Source organism: Sinocyclocheilus rhinocerous, unplaced genomic scaffold, assembly GCF_001515625.1.
Source record: "Sinocyclocheilus rhinocerous isolate Xijiao unplaced genomic scaffold, SAMN03320098_v1.1 scaffold6603, whole genome shotgun sequence".
Classification (NCBI taxonomy): Eukaryota; Metazoa; Chordata; class Actinopteri; order Cypriniformes; family Cyprinidae; genus Sinocyclocheilus; species Sinocyclocheilus rhinocerous.
This window is the reverse complement of record NW_015667432.1, coordinates 68,982-82,372: the sequence shown is the minus strand read 5'-3', so window position 1 is coordinate 82,372 and position 13,391 is coordinate 68,982. Positions and strand designations below refer to the sequence as shown.

The 13,391-nt window shown below is 37.7% G+C and overlaps 2 protein-coding genes across 5 annotated transcripts in view; both read left to right on the top strand.

The window, feature by feature from the left end:
• Positions 1-1,606: 1,606 nt before the first annotated feature.
• Positions 1,607-9,366, top strand: LOC107733969 (peptidyl-prolyl cis-trans isomerase H). Its single transcript, XM_016545834.1, has 8 exons — positions 1,607-1,673; positions 1,782-1,805; positions 4,247-4,291; positions 4,759-4,801; positions 6,984-7,076; positions 7,562-7,649; positions 7,726-7,766; positions 8,733-9,366. Exons 1-8 carry the CDS (start codon positions 1,621-1,623, stop codon positions 8,799-8,801), a joined length of 456 nt encoding a protein of 151 aa, XP_016401320.1. The 5' UTR covers positions 1,607-1,620; the 3' UTR covers positions 8,802-9,366.
• A 2,206-nt stretch (positions 9,367-11,572) lies between these two features.
• LOC107733967 (nuclease-sensitive element-binding protein 1-like) overlaps positions 11,573-13,391 on the top strand; it is a 7,037-nt gene continuing 5,218 nt past the window's right edge. For all 4 annotated transcript variants that reach the window (XM_016545833.1, XM_016545832.1, XM_016545831.1 and 1 more), the window contains exon 1: positions 11,573-11,768. In XM_016545833.1, the coding sequence (XP_016401319.1) occupies positions 11,660-11,768 (109 nt within the window). In that variant the 5' untranslated portion in view covers positions 11,573-11,659. The remainder of the gene's footprint in view (positions 11,769-13,391) is intronic.

Here is a 13,391-nt window from a genome sequence, read left to right as displayed (position 1 = left end):
TTTGGTGAAAATACTAATGGCCTGAGACTTTTGCACAGTGCAGATTATTAACTGTACTATAAGTAGACATTTATGTTTTAATAACTTTACATAATGTTTTGTCTTTATCTGTTATATGTTAATATTTACTATCTTTAATTTCTTTCAAATAAAAGTGAAAAAAAAAATCAAATATACATTTGTATACATCCTCGAAGTTTCCTCATCCTTTCAAAACAATATTTAAATCTTTCCAAGGCTGGTTTGCCATTAAAAAGCAGATTTAAGTTTTGACTACATGATCTGACGTTTCTTCAAACTACCACTCGCCACTATTTCCTGTTGCTTTTAGAGATTTTTATTTTCCCCTCCAAATTGCCCCCGAGCGAGTCAAATATAAACAGTTCTAGCATTTGATCTAGTCGTGGTGTGGTGCTCAGGAAAAGTAATAAACGTATAGCTTTAGAGCATCTGTCAGCTTTCAAGCATTCTGAACTCCAGTGGTATAAATTTAGCTGAAAGAAGATATTTTTCATTGCAGTAACATGCACTTGTGAATCATGCACCATACCAGCAATAATCTGTATTAAAAAGTACAATTTTGCCTTGCAGATGTTGAAATGTGTGAAGCAAAAAAAACAAAACAAAAACCAATCCTATAGATTTTCTTTGAAGGAGGGATCCAAATCATTTTTAGAGACCCAAATATAGAAACGTGAGCAGAGGAGTTGCTCTTTTGACCTGGGACAAAAGCAGCTACCTATCCATGCCCTAGCAACGGTCCAGAACTCCCTACCAACCGCATGGCAGCGCCCTGGCAACCACTCACAACAAAAGCATCACGGTGGTTGTTAATTTTGCGAGGGCAAGAACCACTCACATTTCCTTCAAAGCAAAAGTTTTACAAATTTCTCTTGATTCTCAGCTTCATAGTGTTCCGAATTCTCTTTATATAAAGTGGCCGTTCTTCACAGATGGATTTACTTTTCTTTAACTATAAACATTTGTTAACATTCCAAGCACAAGCATTTCTTTGATCCTTTCCAAATTACCAAGACTAATCCATTAATCTGTTACCAATTGACCTTTTTTAGTTTAGTATGAAAAACTATCCTAGTTTTTGATAGTCATACCTGAAAACCTTTGCGATGAAACCCATATTCTTGTGATAAAACTGCATAGGAGAAAACACCATAACATCAAAGGAATTCTCAGGGTGTTGGAAACAGCATCTCCATGACTCTCACAAAGGTCCTCAGAAGAGAGAATCGCTGCACTAATGCAGCACTGGATTCATCCATTAGTTGAGTCCAAACAAGCAGCTCTTTTACGACACGATGGCCAGCCTAACCCACGTGGGGCTGTGACGGCTCCAACTCGCACGCTTCATTTCTCATGTGTGCTCATGTAGGACAACAGCAACATTCCACAAGCACACAACAAATCATCCGTCCATGGTTAAGGCCTCACATCGCAGATATAGTTTTACAGATGATTAGAAAGCGCATCCACTGCAGCAGCACAGAATGCAACAACTTTCATTTGAATGTGACTCGCGATCAGTGTAAATGTGAATATTTTGTCTCTTTGTTTGTAATCAGCTTTTGTTTAATGTTTTTTTGTTTTCAGGAAGTGGGCAGAATGAAGATCGAGCTTTTTGCTGACATTGTTCCGAAGACTGCAGAAAATTTTCGGTAAGATGATTCCACAGTCCTTTCATGCATAAACCCAGAATACGCTCAGGTGGAATAGCTGCAGGCATCATAACACACATGTAAATCTGTTTTTTCTGTGTCTTTCAGGCAGTTCTGTACTGGTGAATTCAAGTAAGTCAGTCAGATTTCAGTGAGTTGAAGCGATAGTTGACCCAAAAATGAACAGTTGTTGTTAATTTACTCACCCTCAGCCCATCCAAGATACAGGTGATTATTATTTTTCTTCATTAAAACAGTAAAGAGGATTTTTAACTGAAACCATGGTCCTTGGTGATTCATAAAACGAGTGTAAAAAAAAAAAACCTGTACAGGCAACACAAAATTATTACCCGTGGCTCCTGATGATACATTGAGGTCTTATGAATCGAAACGATCGGTCTGTGCAAGAAGCTGAACATTATTTACACCATTATTACCTGTGAAGTCAGAATGAACTGGTTCAAATAACTGATTCACCAGTTTGTTTACGTAATCACACAATAGTCTGAAATAGGGATGCACCAAATGTTCGGCAACCGAACCGAATAAGCAAAAAGACCGAATAAATTGTACCGAACAATGACGTGACGCGATCAAATAGAGGCGCGCACTAATGCAACAAACATGTCAGCAGTGTGGAAGCATTTAAAACTGTCCAAGAAAGACGCAAAAAGCATTACAAGCACCGACAGCGAAAGACTGTTTAGTGCTGCATCTCATGTCTCCGATGAGAAGAGGAAGGGTGGTTGTTGCTGGTTACTGTATGATGATTGAAATCGCGAAATGGCCTTAAACAATTGAATAAACTGCAGAACATTGTGTTTTCTAATACCCAAACGAATTGCATGTATTCAAACAGCGCTGCATGAGCTCGCTGCGCAAAGTCCAAAGCGCGAGAAAAATCTGCGCTGAAATAGCGTTATTCGTCAGTTGCTCAGTAACATTTTTATGAATTTTTACAAGGCATGTGACAATGCGATACGTGCAACAAATGTCTTCCCAAATTCGCAGTGAGAATCATTTATAAATCTGCTGTCAACAAAAAGAAGCACTGAGATCTTCCTGCGGGTTTCTGCCAAAATAAAAGCTGAGAAAAGCAAGAACTCCATCAACATTAATAAATCTTATTATTGTAATTTTACTGTTGATCTGTAAAATAAAATAAAGACAATATAAAGGATAATAATAATTACAACAGCTCTATTAACTAAAGCATTCACACATAGTGTTCTGGGATCTGTAATATTTTCTAATGTTTTAAAAGAAGTCTCTTCTGCTCAGCAAGGCTGCATTTATTTGTACAGTAAAAAATACATGCATGATTCAAGAAGGGGGCCTCAAAAATGGCCAAAAAATATTATTTTACTAACTTGTTAATTTTAAGCTAAATTGTGTTTTATTGGTATGTCTGCTAGAATGTAAAAAAATGTTAAGTGTTAAGTAAATATTTTTAAAGCACATTTTGGCTATTTCATTTATGCAATGGTGAAAAAAATTGGCAAAATGGAGAAAAAAATGCGAAAAACCGTGTTCGGTATTCGGCCTTCGGCCCAGTGTTTCATTTTGTTCGGCTTCGGCCAAGAATTTTCATTTCGGTGCATCCCTAGTCTGAAAGTCAGTTTTGATTGAATAACTTGTAGAGTTGGTTCATCTAGTTCACTAAAAAGAACTGATTCAAAAGAATGATTCGTTTGCCTCTGCTGCTCTGGATTACAGGTGATAATGTTCAGTTTCTTACACAGACTGATCGTTTTGCTTCATAAGATCTCAATATATCGTCAGGAGCCACAGGTATTCATTTTCTCTTGCCTGTATATGCTTTTTTTGACTCAAGTGAAGTGAAGTGAAGTGAAGTGACGTGTGGCCAAGTATGGTGACCCATACTCGGAATTCATGCTCTGCATTTAACCCATCCTAAGTGCGCACACACACAGCAGTGAACACACACACACCGTGAACACACACCCGGAGCAGTGGGCAGCCATTTTTGCTGCGGCGCCCGGGGAGCAGTTGGGGGTTCGGTGCCTTGCTCAAGAGCACCTCAGTCGTGGTATTGAAGGTGGGAGAGAGCGCTGTACATTCACTCCCCCCACCTACAATTCCTGCCGGTATGAGACTCGAACCCACAACCTTTGGGTTACGAGTCCGACTAACTACTAGGCCACGACTTCCCCAATGTGACTGAAGTCCCTGACCTACAATTTTTGAATCATCGTGGCTTCAGCTAAAAGTAATCTTTACGGTTCTACTGAAGAAAAAAGTCATCTACATCTTGGATGGCCTGAGGGTGAGTAAATTAACAGCAAATTTTCATTTTCAGATGAACTGTTTAATAGATGGCTGTGCTACTTCAGCCACATGCATAGTTGAACCTATAGTACCACATTTACTGAGTTATTGTGACTAATGCTTTTGAGGATGTAGAAATGATTCTATAAGAAACGTGCTGGATAGGGTTACAGATTAAACACAGCTTGTATTTCATGAAAGCATGCTATGTGCACAGCTCTTTCTTCCTGGTCCTGCTTGAATTTGCATATACCTTGTTCATGTGGTGCTTTTATTCACTGTAGGAAGGACGGTGTTCCTGTAGGCTATAAAGGCTGCACATTTCATCGGTGAGACACTTTAGTCAGTATTATACACTGTTATATTGATTGTATAACAATATTTAGTGCTGTATGGCTTAATCAAGCTATTACTGTTGCTCTTAATTAGACAAAGGTTTGTTCAAATATATAATTCAAAGTTATGAAACTTTGGGCTTTTTTTGTTTCTGTCCTTCAGACAGGTGTTGTAAGTTTTTCATTTATCAAAATTTCAATGCAAATCCACCCTGAATGATGCTTTGCAATTCAGAACAGCACTATGATGTTGACTGTACAAATAATGGCTTTCACTGCATTGAATTTGGGTCAAAGGCTTTATGTATATTTATAGCACCCACTATATATATGTATATCAAAATCTAATGATATAATTAAAAGAAAATCACAGTTCTTGCTGCATGTCGCCCATAAAAGTGTATGTGATCACAAAATATCTGTTGAAAAAAAATGATAATGTACATCTTTTCTTTTGGCAGGGTGATAAAGGACTTCATGATTCAGGGTGGTGATTTCGTCAATGTAAGTTTTGCTTTGTGATCCAGACAATGAAGTTGAATAAATCATCCAGGTGTTTGGCCTTTGACATGTTTCAGAACTTTGTTTTTGGGGTCTGTTTGTGTGTTGGCTGTCATGCATGATATCCATCTTTTCAAACAAGGATGTGCTTTTATAAATGAGCCAATAAGGATGTGCCCTTATATTTGCAGTCATCCGTTTTTCTATTAGTTTGATTAAATTGCAGTATTAATTTGCCCTTTTTTACTTTATATCTTAAATACTGGGTGAAAAAGTGTATGATGTACTTAATAATATTTTTATAACTTCTAAAAAATATTTTTTACAGTGTACCTAGAACAGAAAGCTAAAGAAAAATACAAATAGCTAATCTGTATATCTAACCGAAAAACAAGACAGAGGCCTTATATACATCCACTGTAGTTTCCCAAGAAGACTGATATTTACAAATGTTTTATTATACACTCACTCAGCACAGACGGCTGTGTAGTAGACAAAGTGGTTTTCATTCCTGTTCCTGAAAAACTGCACATTTTGGATGCCTGCCTTACTTGACAAACCTGTCTGTGGTCTTGGTGTCTCTGCTAATGAAGTTGAATCAGGTGTGTTTGAACTGTGCAGTGAGGACTCACTGGAGTAGATGTGATCTGGAGCACAGTAGCGCTTCACACACTAACACACAAGATACACAACAGCAAGTCCAAACGGGCAGAGTACTCCTGGTGCCTTGGCTCACCAATTGAAGTTGAAGTTGCAAGTTTCCAGAAAAAAGTATACTCAAGTAAAGTACAGATACTCAAAAAGTGTACTTTAAGTACAGTACTCAAGTAAATGTACTTCGTTACTGTCCACATCTGCCAATCGTCAGCAAAGATTAATTAACTTTGGGTCCAATCTCGAGAAGGTGGAGAGAAAGGAGGAAATGTTAATGTTAACTATCACATTATCAATTAATCAAATTAATTTCCACTTTTCCTTTTTTTTTTATTAAAAAAAAAGCAAAAAACAAGAGTGAAGTGAAATCTACAGTAAAGCACTTACAGTGAATGGATTAAAATAATCACTATAAGAAGACTAAAACTATAACAGCTTTAGAAGTTATAATAGTTTTAGTACAGAATACTTAGTGTAAAATTTATATAAAATTATAAGCTTCACATTTCAGCTTTTTAATCCTCCAGGTGATGAGTCCAAGTTATTTTTTGTGGCAATCAACATTATGCCACAAATGCTGCGACTCATATTAAGCTCTGAGGATCCCTTAAACCGTTTAAACACATTTCATTACACCAAATACACCAAATAATGTTCTTTTTAGCAACATCATATGACCCCTTTAATATGAAATTGTTTTAGAAATATAATTGTTTACGAACAATATTTCTATCTAGATAATAGTGTTGGTGTTCTGTTCAGGATGCCTTCACTAAGGTCATGAAAATAGTGGAGTGTACAGGGCAAACTCCAAACATTGAGTTTTTGAAAAGTTCTATATGTGTGCATTAATGATAATGCTTAGTAAATCCAGATAATCACTTTTGCCCATTTCATTTTACTTAATTTCTGCCATCGGTCCTTCCTCCCCTTGTGTCTTTTCCTAATCTTCTGACAGCATCATAATGCAAATTTTCTATTTCAAATACTTATAGTGAATTGTAAGTATACTGTGGAAATATTTGTAATTTTATTCTAGAATTTTGAGAATTAATGATTTGTCATCAGTAAATTATAGTATTACTTTCTTTGTATGTAGGGACTTTTATTTATATCGGCCATTGTCCTGCTATATACAGTAAATATCTGTATTAGAAGAAAAAATAAATAAATAAAAACATTGAAAAACCTGTATATTGTTGGACCACACATGGAACGCTTACAAATATGGTAAAAAGTTATGATTGGTTTGAAAGTACATAAAGTGTAGATTCGGCGACCCAGTTTTTAATTAAATGATACATTAAACCTGTGGTGTAAATTATTTTAAAAAACAAACAAAAAAACAGATTGTGTGTCTGTCTCGTGTGTGTTTGTCTGCCTCTAGTGGTCAGAGGACCCTACTGTACACACACACACACACACACACACACACACGCACAGCTAGCCTACATGTCTTACGGTTTATTGAGTGATTCAGATTTTCTGACTCTGTGTGAGTGGTGGTAAACACTGTATTCTTGTCCATCAGGGGGATGGCACTGGTATCTGCAGTATCTACAGGGGACCGTTTGCAGATGAGAACTTCAGAATGAAGCAGTCCGGCCCAGGACTCTTGTCAATGGTAAAGCTTCTATACACACAATAGCAGTGTAAAACCCTTGCTGTACATTCACAGTATGCTTTATGACAGCATATCAGATTAATAGTGCTTAAAATTCTCTTCAAAATCCCTTTAAGTACTGTTATCATTACAAGGCTAAAGTGGCCCTAATCTTATAAGATGCATCTAGTGGGGAATATTTAGTGGGCCACACTAACTTGATTGATTTTCAGATAAGACAATGTTTCTTTTTACTCGTGCCCACAAAAATTCTGTCGGCTGTGTTACTAACCAAACCATCCCCTGAAAACGCAAAAATGTTTCATCACCAAAACCATGTGACCAGCTGCAGCATCATGCGAAGTCATTTTCTTCTTTTGAACACATCACTCATCAAAGACAAAGTGATACATTGATAAAGGATAAATGCACTCCATCTAGCCATCAGATTGTTTGTTCTCTGTTGTTTCCAATCAAAAATGTAAAATCATCTTTTTCCCCGGCAGGCAAACAGTGGACCTGGAACAAATGGCTGCCAGTTTTTTATTACCTGCACAAAGTGTGACTGGTTGGATGGGAAGCATGTGGTATTTGGTAGGTCAGATAAATCCTGTATTGATTCAGTACTGAGAGAACTCCTGTCATTAACTGCTGGGGGTCTTTCTTACAGGAAAAGTGGTGGATGGTTTGCTTGTCATGAGAAAAATTGAGGTAAGACATTATTTTTCAAGCTTTGTACATTTCAAATGTTCTCAAGTGTCAGTTCTTTCAGAGCAATTTATTATTGATCCTATTGACGATTGATCCGTTAACTTGGGTGGCAAGTTGGAGATCTGTCATGCTTAAAGCATATGAAGAAATGTTTGTCAACGTCTACGTAAGAGTCTGAGAGAATTCCTTATGATGAGATGGAATTCTCAGACTTTTCAGTATTGGTTTCTTTGAAAGATCAACTACAAAAACATCAAGAAAATGTTGAAGAAACAACCCAGACTCTTCAGTGAGCACTTCAGTGCATCCTAATACTTTCTAAAAAAAAAATAATAATAAAAACTACTTCTATGCTTTCATTATTTCATAATCCCTTTCTTTGATAGATTACTGTTCTAAGCAATGTTTGAAACTTTGTTTTGCTAGCTTTGTTTTGGTGGGTTTTTGTTAAATGTGAGCCAAAATCATCACAATTAAAAGAACCAAAGACTTAAACTACTTCAGTCTGTGTGCATTGAATTTATTTAATACACGAGTTTCACAATTTGAGTTGAATTACTGAAATAAATGAACTTTTCCACGACATTCTAATTTATTGAGATCATATGCACGATACCGTAATTCACCTCATCTGAGGTGCACAATGTGAATAATGCATACGTCAATCCTAACTTGTGGTACCTGCACAAAGGGCTGAAGGGGAAGGGACATGTATTTTGTGTATAGAAGGCTTTATGGAGAACTTTTACTTATTTTCCTATTACATTTTAACTGAATTTTAATTTTTTTTTTTATATATATATATATATACACACATCTAAATTTACACAGTACACTTACATATATTATGTGTAAACTAACTTTTATTTCGGATGCAATTAATCGATTTGACAGCCCTAGTTAGATTCTATGTAGACCTGTGATCTGGGTACTTTTTTTGATGTTTTTCTTCTTTCTCCCATACAGAATGTACCAACAGGACCCAACAACAAGCCTAAGCTGCCCATTGTCGTTGCCCAGTGTGGAGAGATGTGATGTATTACACATCAGAAAAGACATGTGACCTTTGCTTTAAAGAAAACAGACAAGCCATTTCGGACGACTAACTTATCATCATCTCCATTGCAAATCGTGTCATTTTTGTATAGGTAATTTTGTGGAATTGCCTGATTATTTGTGAAAAATTCTTGGTTGAACGAGTTTGTAATTTTATATTGTACAATGTAAGTCACAGCAAAATGTGCATGTTAGCACTCGACACTGGTTCAGAGCAGATTTCACGATTAGCTCATCTTGACTATCTTTTATCGACATTTGCATTTATGACCAAACTTGAACATTCAAGACAGAAACATGTATTCTTTGTACATTCTTTTATTTTGATCAGCCTTTAGAAATGGCCTTAAGACCGTTGAGGGTTTTCTAAACCTTGTAACTTAATAAATGTTGACCCGTGTTTTGTTTTTTTTAAGTCATTGTGTTACATTCTTTATTTCACTTCAGATTCAGTGAGAATTGAAATCAAGAGATGTTTCCTGAATTGTCAAGGGCTTTGAGTTTATGATACTGAGCCAACACCTTAAAGGACACGCCACTTAATGCAAATGTAAGTCACAGCAAAATGTGCATGTTAGCACTCGACACTGGTTCAGAGCAGATTTCACGATTAGCTCATCTTGACTATCTTTTATCGACATTTGCATTTATGACCAAACTTGAACATTCAAGACAGAAACATGTATTCTTTGTACATTCTTTTATTTTGATCAGCCTTTAGAAATGGCCTTAAGACCGTTGAGGGTTTTCTAAACCTTGTAACTTAATAAATGTTGACCCGTGTTTTTTTTTTTTTTAAAGTCATTGTGTTACATTCTTTATTTCACTTCAGATTCAGTGAGAATTGAAATCAAGAGATGTTTCCTGAATTGTCAAGGGCTTTGAGTTTATGATACTGAGCCAACACCTTAAAGGACACGCCACTTAATGCAAATTCCTTATGATTGTACTCCCTTTGTCTTCTTCTTGCTGCCTACCCTAACCCAGAAACCCCTTCCCCCATCTCTTGGACCGTGTCCCACGCACACAAAAGGGCTCTTTCAGCTGAAGTGCAGGAAGAGTTTGGACTCGGTGGGAGGCTTCTGGGGTCAATGTTAAAGCCCGTCTTTGTGTGGGACAACAGGGCCGGACCATTAACAATAAAATCACACTTCAACCAGGTCTCCTTGACGGTAGTGCCAAAAACATATTTACATGACAAAAGGGAAGGGGGTAGCGTGGGTCTGTCTCACAACTAGCCAGAGTCTGTCTCAAATGGTCATTGAGTGCTTCCTTTATAATGCGGTGGGAGAAGTCAGTGATGGGATTTATTTACATTGAAGTCATGGATTGATTCAGTTATGATTCGCTCACTGATGAGTGAAGCTATTCATACCTGCTTCATTTCTGTCTTTGTCGATTTGCTGTCTGTTAAATATTTTGCACATTGGAAATGAATGCTAGAGAGATGAACTGTTTTGACAGTATAATATGAGGACATTTTGAGATAAATGGGAGTTTAATGAATGATAAGTATATAGCTTTGTATTTAAATATACACCAATTTCCTAAACTGCTTTTGATAATCTCTCGCTCTCAATTCAATTGTATAAAACATGATTATAATATAACAATAAACAATGGAACAACAAGCACCAATAAAACAGTATTGCAATAGCGTGCTGAGTGATGAATAAAATATGATATAAATAAAATTATACAAAATTTTAATAGTGCTAAGTGTTGAATAAGATTAAATTACACATACTCCTATGTAAATAAATAAATGTACTTTCTCAGTTCAATTCAAGGAGCTTTACTGGCATGTCTAGATAAGACCATCAAAATATAACTAGAGGTACCAAGCCCGTTCTCTCAATATTTCATACCTGATTTATAAATATTTTCCTTTATTTATTTTAAAATGTGTAAGCCTGCCACTGAACGAATGTTCATGTGGACAAACGCGCCTTTGGAGAGTTCAGAGTTCATCTAATTAAGTAACGGAGAAAATATGTGAAGTTTACATATTACATTTAATAAAACATACTTGGTCATTGCATTTACTTTGGAATTGAATTCAATTAATCATTACTCTATCACTAAGAATATATTTAGATCCCAAATGTTTATAAGTAACTTTAAATGAAAAAGGACGCTCACTACCTAGCGCTCATATTCAGAGCCAGTGCGCCAACTTGTGGCAACAACGGTTAATGTGAAGCAGGAGACCGGGGCTAGTTGTCACACTTTTTGCTCCCTCCAATATTTCGTAGGGTGGGGTAAAAGTTCATTTATGTGAAGACACAAACCTTAAAGTCCCACTGAACGAATATATATATATATATATATATATATATTTACATATTTATATATTCACTTTTTAAAAGCTCATAATAAATGATTCAGAACTATGTGAAATATGCATTATTTTTACGTTCTGGTCAATTTTTTTGGTTATATGGGTTGTATATGTTTGGGTTATATATCTGCCAGTATGTCGGCAAGGTTAAATGGGGTCTTGAATTCTGGGCCGTGCTAATTCTTTATGTAACCAATCGTGACCAGACGTAATGATATTTCCATATGATTGACAGTAAATATAACCAATGAGCGTCAGTAAAATAATTGACGTTGACTTATCCGACCAATTGGATTGAGGGATGGGTGGAGAGATGTGACAGAATATCGTCCGGCATCTTCACTCAGTCCGTCCAGTTCGATCGGCAACGGAAGCGGAGAAAGGAAAGCGGAGAGCCCGAAGGCAGCAGCCCCCACCACCGCCGGCCCAGGTTACCATCTAGAACCGGGAAAACACACTAGAGAGCCACCGCCGGCTTTACCAACAAGAAAACAACATGAGCAGCGAGGCCGAAACACAGCAGCAGCCGCCGCAGCCTGCCGCCGACACGGAGAGCCCATCCAGCCCGACAGCCGCAGCTACCGCGGAGGATAAGAAGGTCATCGGTAAGCCTGTCCGCGAAACCTCAGTCCTCTCGGGCTGCGGACTCGTTCATTCAAAAGAATATATTTCTGTAATACGTCGGTGCTTTAACGTTTCTGTTAAATTTGTATGAGGTCTTAAAGGATTTTTCCGTTAGGGAAAGCGTGTGGCCTCACTGCGACTGTGTGGTGTCGTTATTCAGCCACCAATTTAATATTACTACTGTATTCCTGTGGCTACCTGGCCAGTGTTTTTGTTATGGACTTGCTTTACTTCATACATTTAAGGACTCATGTACGTTAAACTTTAGACGTTAAACGGTCTCCGTCGGTTTAAATGTTCGCTCGCGTGCCGCGTTCCATCACATCCGCGTGCGAATTGAAAGCCGCCATGACGCGTGCTCGAGTCCGAGGCCTGCTTCAGGCAACACGAGTCCCAACGCGCTTCTCGCTCTGTAGAGCCGCTAGCGTTATTTACTGCCCCACAAACCCCCGATACGACTACTATATTATATCAGTATATGTATTTGTTGACTGTTTAGGCCGTCGATGTTTACGGTCCATGAAACAGACCCTTGAGCTTGGGCCTTGATCGTGATATGATGACCCAGATTAGCCATTCGACTTTAACACGTACACCGTATCATTACACGAGTCCAACTGTCCGGTTCAGTGAGGACCGCGTCGGTCTGAATCAGAATCGATTATTGCGAAGGCTGGTTTCTTGGGGAAAGCGAATATAAGCCAGACCAAACCCTCTCTCCCTTTGTTCGAGCGGGGCGTTTGACGCGTCGCGCATACGTGTCCTTATTAACACCATCAACGCCGTCTCCTGAAGATCTCATCAGCCAGCAGGCGATTTATAGTACAGATTTCGTAACAATCGTATAGATAAGGATCGTCTGCCTCTCTCTCGCGACCCCACATATAAAATGTCCGCCATGGTGTTTGGATGATGGACGCTTCTTTTGTCTTATCTGCTGCTACAAACTCTGAGCGCTTCGGACGTTTAGCCACAAATACTAATCACCCGTCAGTCGAGATCTAAACGAAAATATATCTTTTCGTAGTGCCTGTTTGTGTGTCCAGTAGTGAAGATGGAGAATCTAGACAGTTTGGCTCCGATCCGGCCACATGGCTGATGCTAGTGTGCTAACTGCAGTTAGCATCTCAACAGCATCACTTCCTACTTCAACACCACACTCGGCAAATGAATGTGCGCACTAATAAACTACAGCGTAAACGAGATTTGTAAGCAACACCAGGTCATCTGTCACCCCAAGAACTAGTTTTATATTTTCAAACCCATTTTCTGTGTTTCTATTTATTTATTTTTTTTACTTAAACATTATTATTCCTATTATTCTCAGTGGTGATTCTTATTACTGTGATACAGTAACTTTTTAATGGTAATGAATAATTGGGGGAAGTAAATAAAAATATAAAACACAAACACTGTTTTTCTCTAAACGCTCCCTTGCAGCCCCCTGGGGTTTCAGTTGAAAACCCCAGTCTTAAAGTATAGTTCACCCAAAAATGTAAATTCTGTCATCTTTGACTCACCCTCAAGCTGATCCAAACCTGTATGAGTTTCTTTCTTCCGTTGAACACAAAAGAAGATATTTTGAAGAACGTTGGTAACCAAAC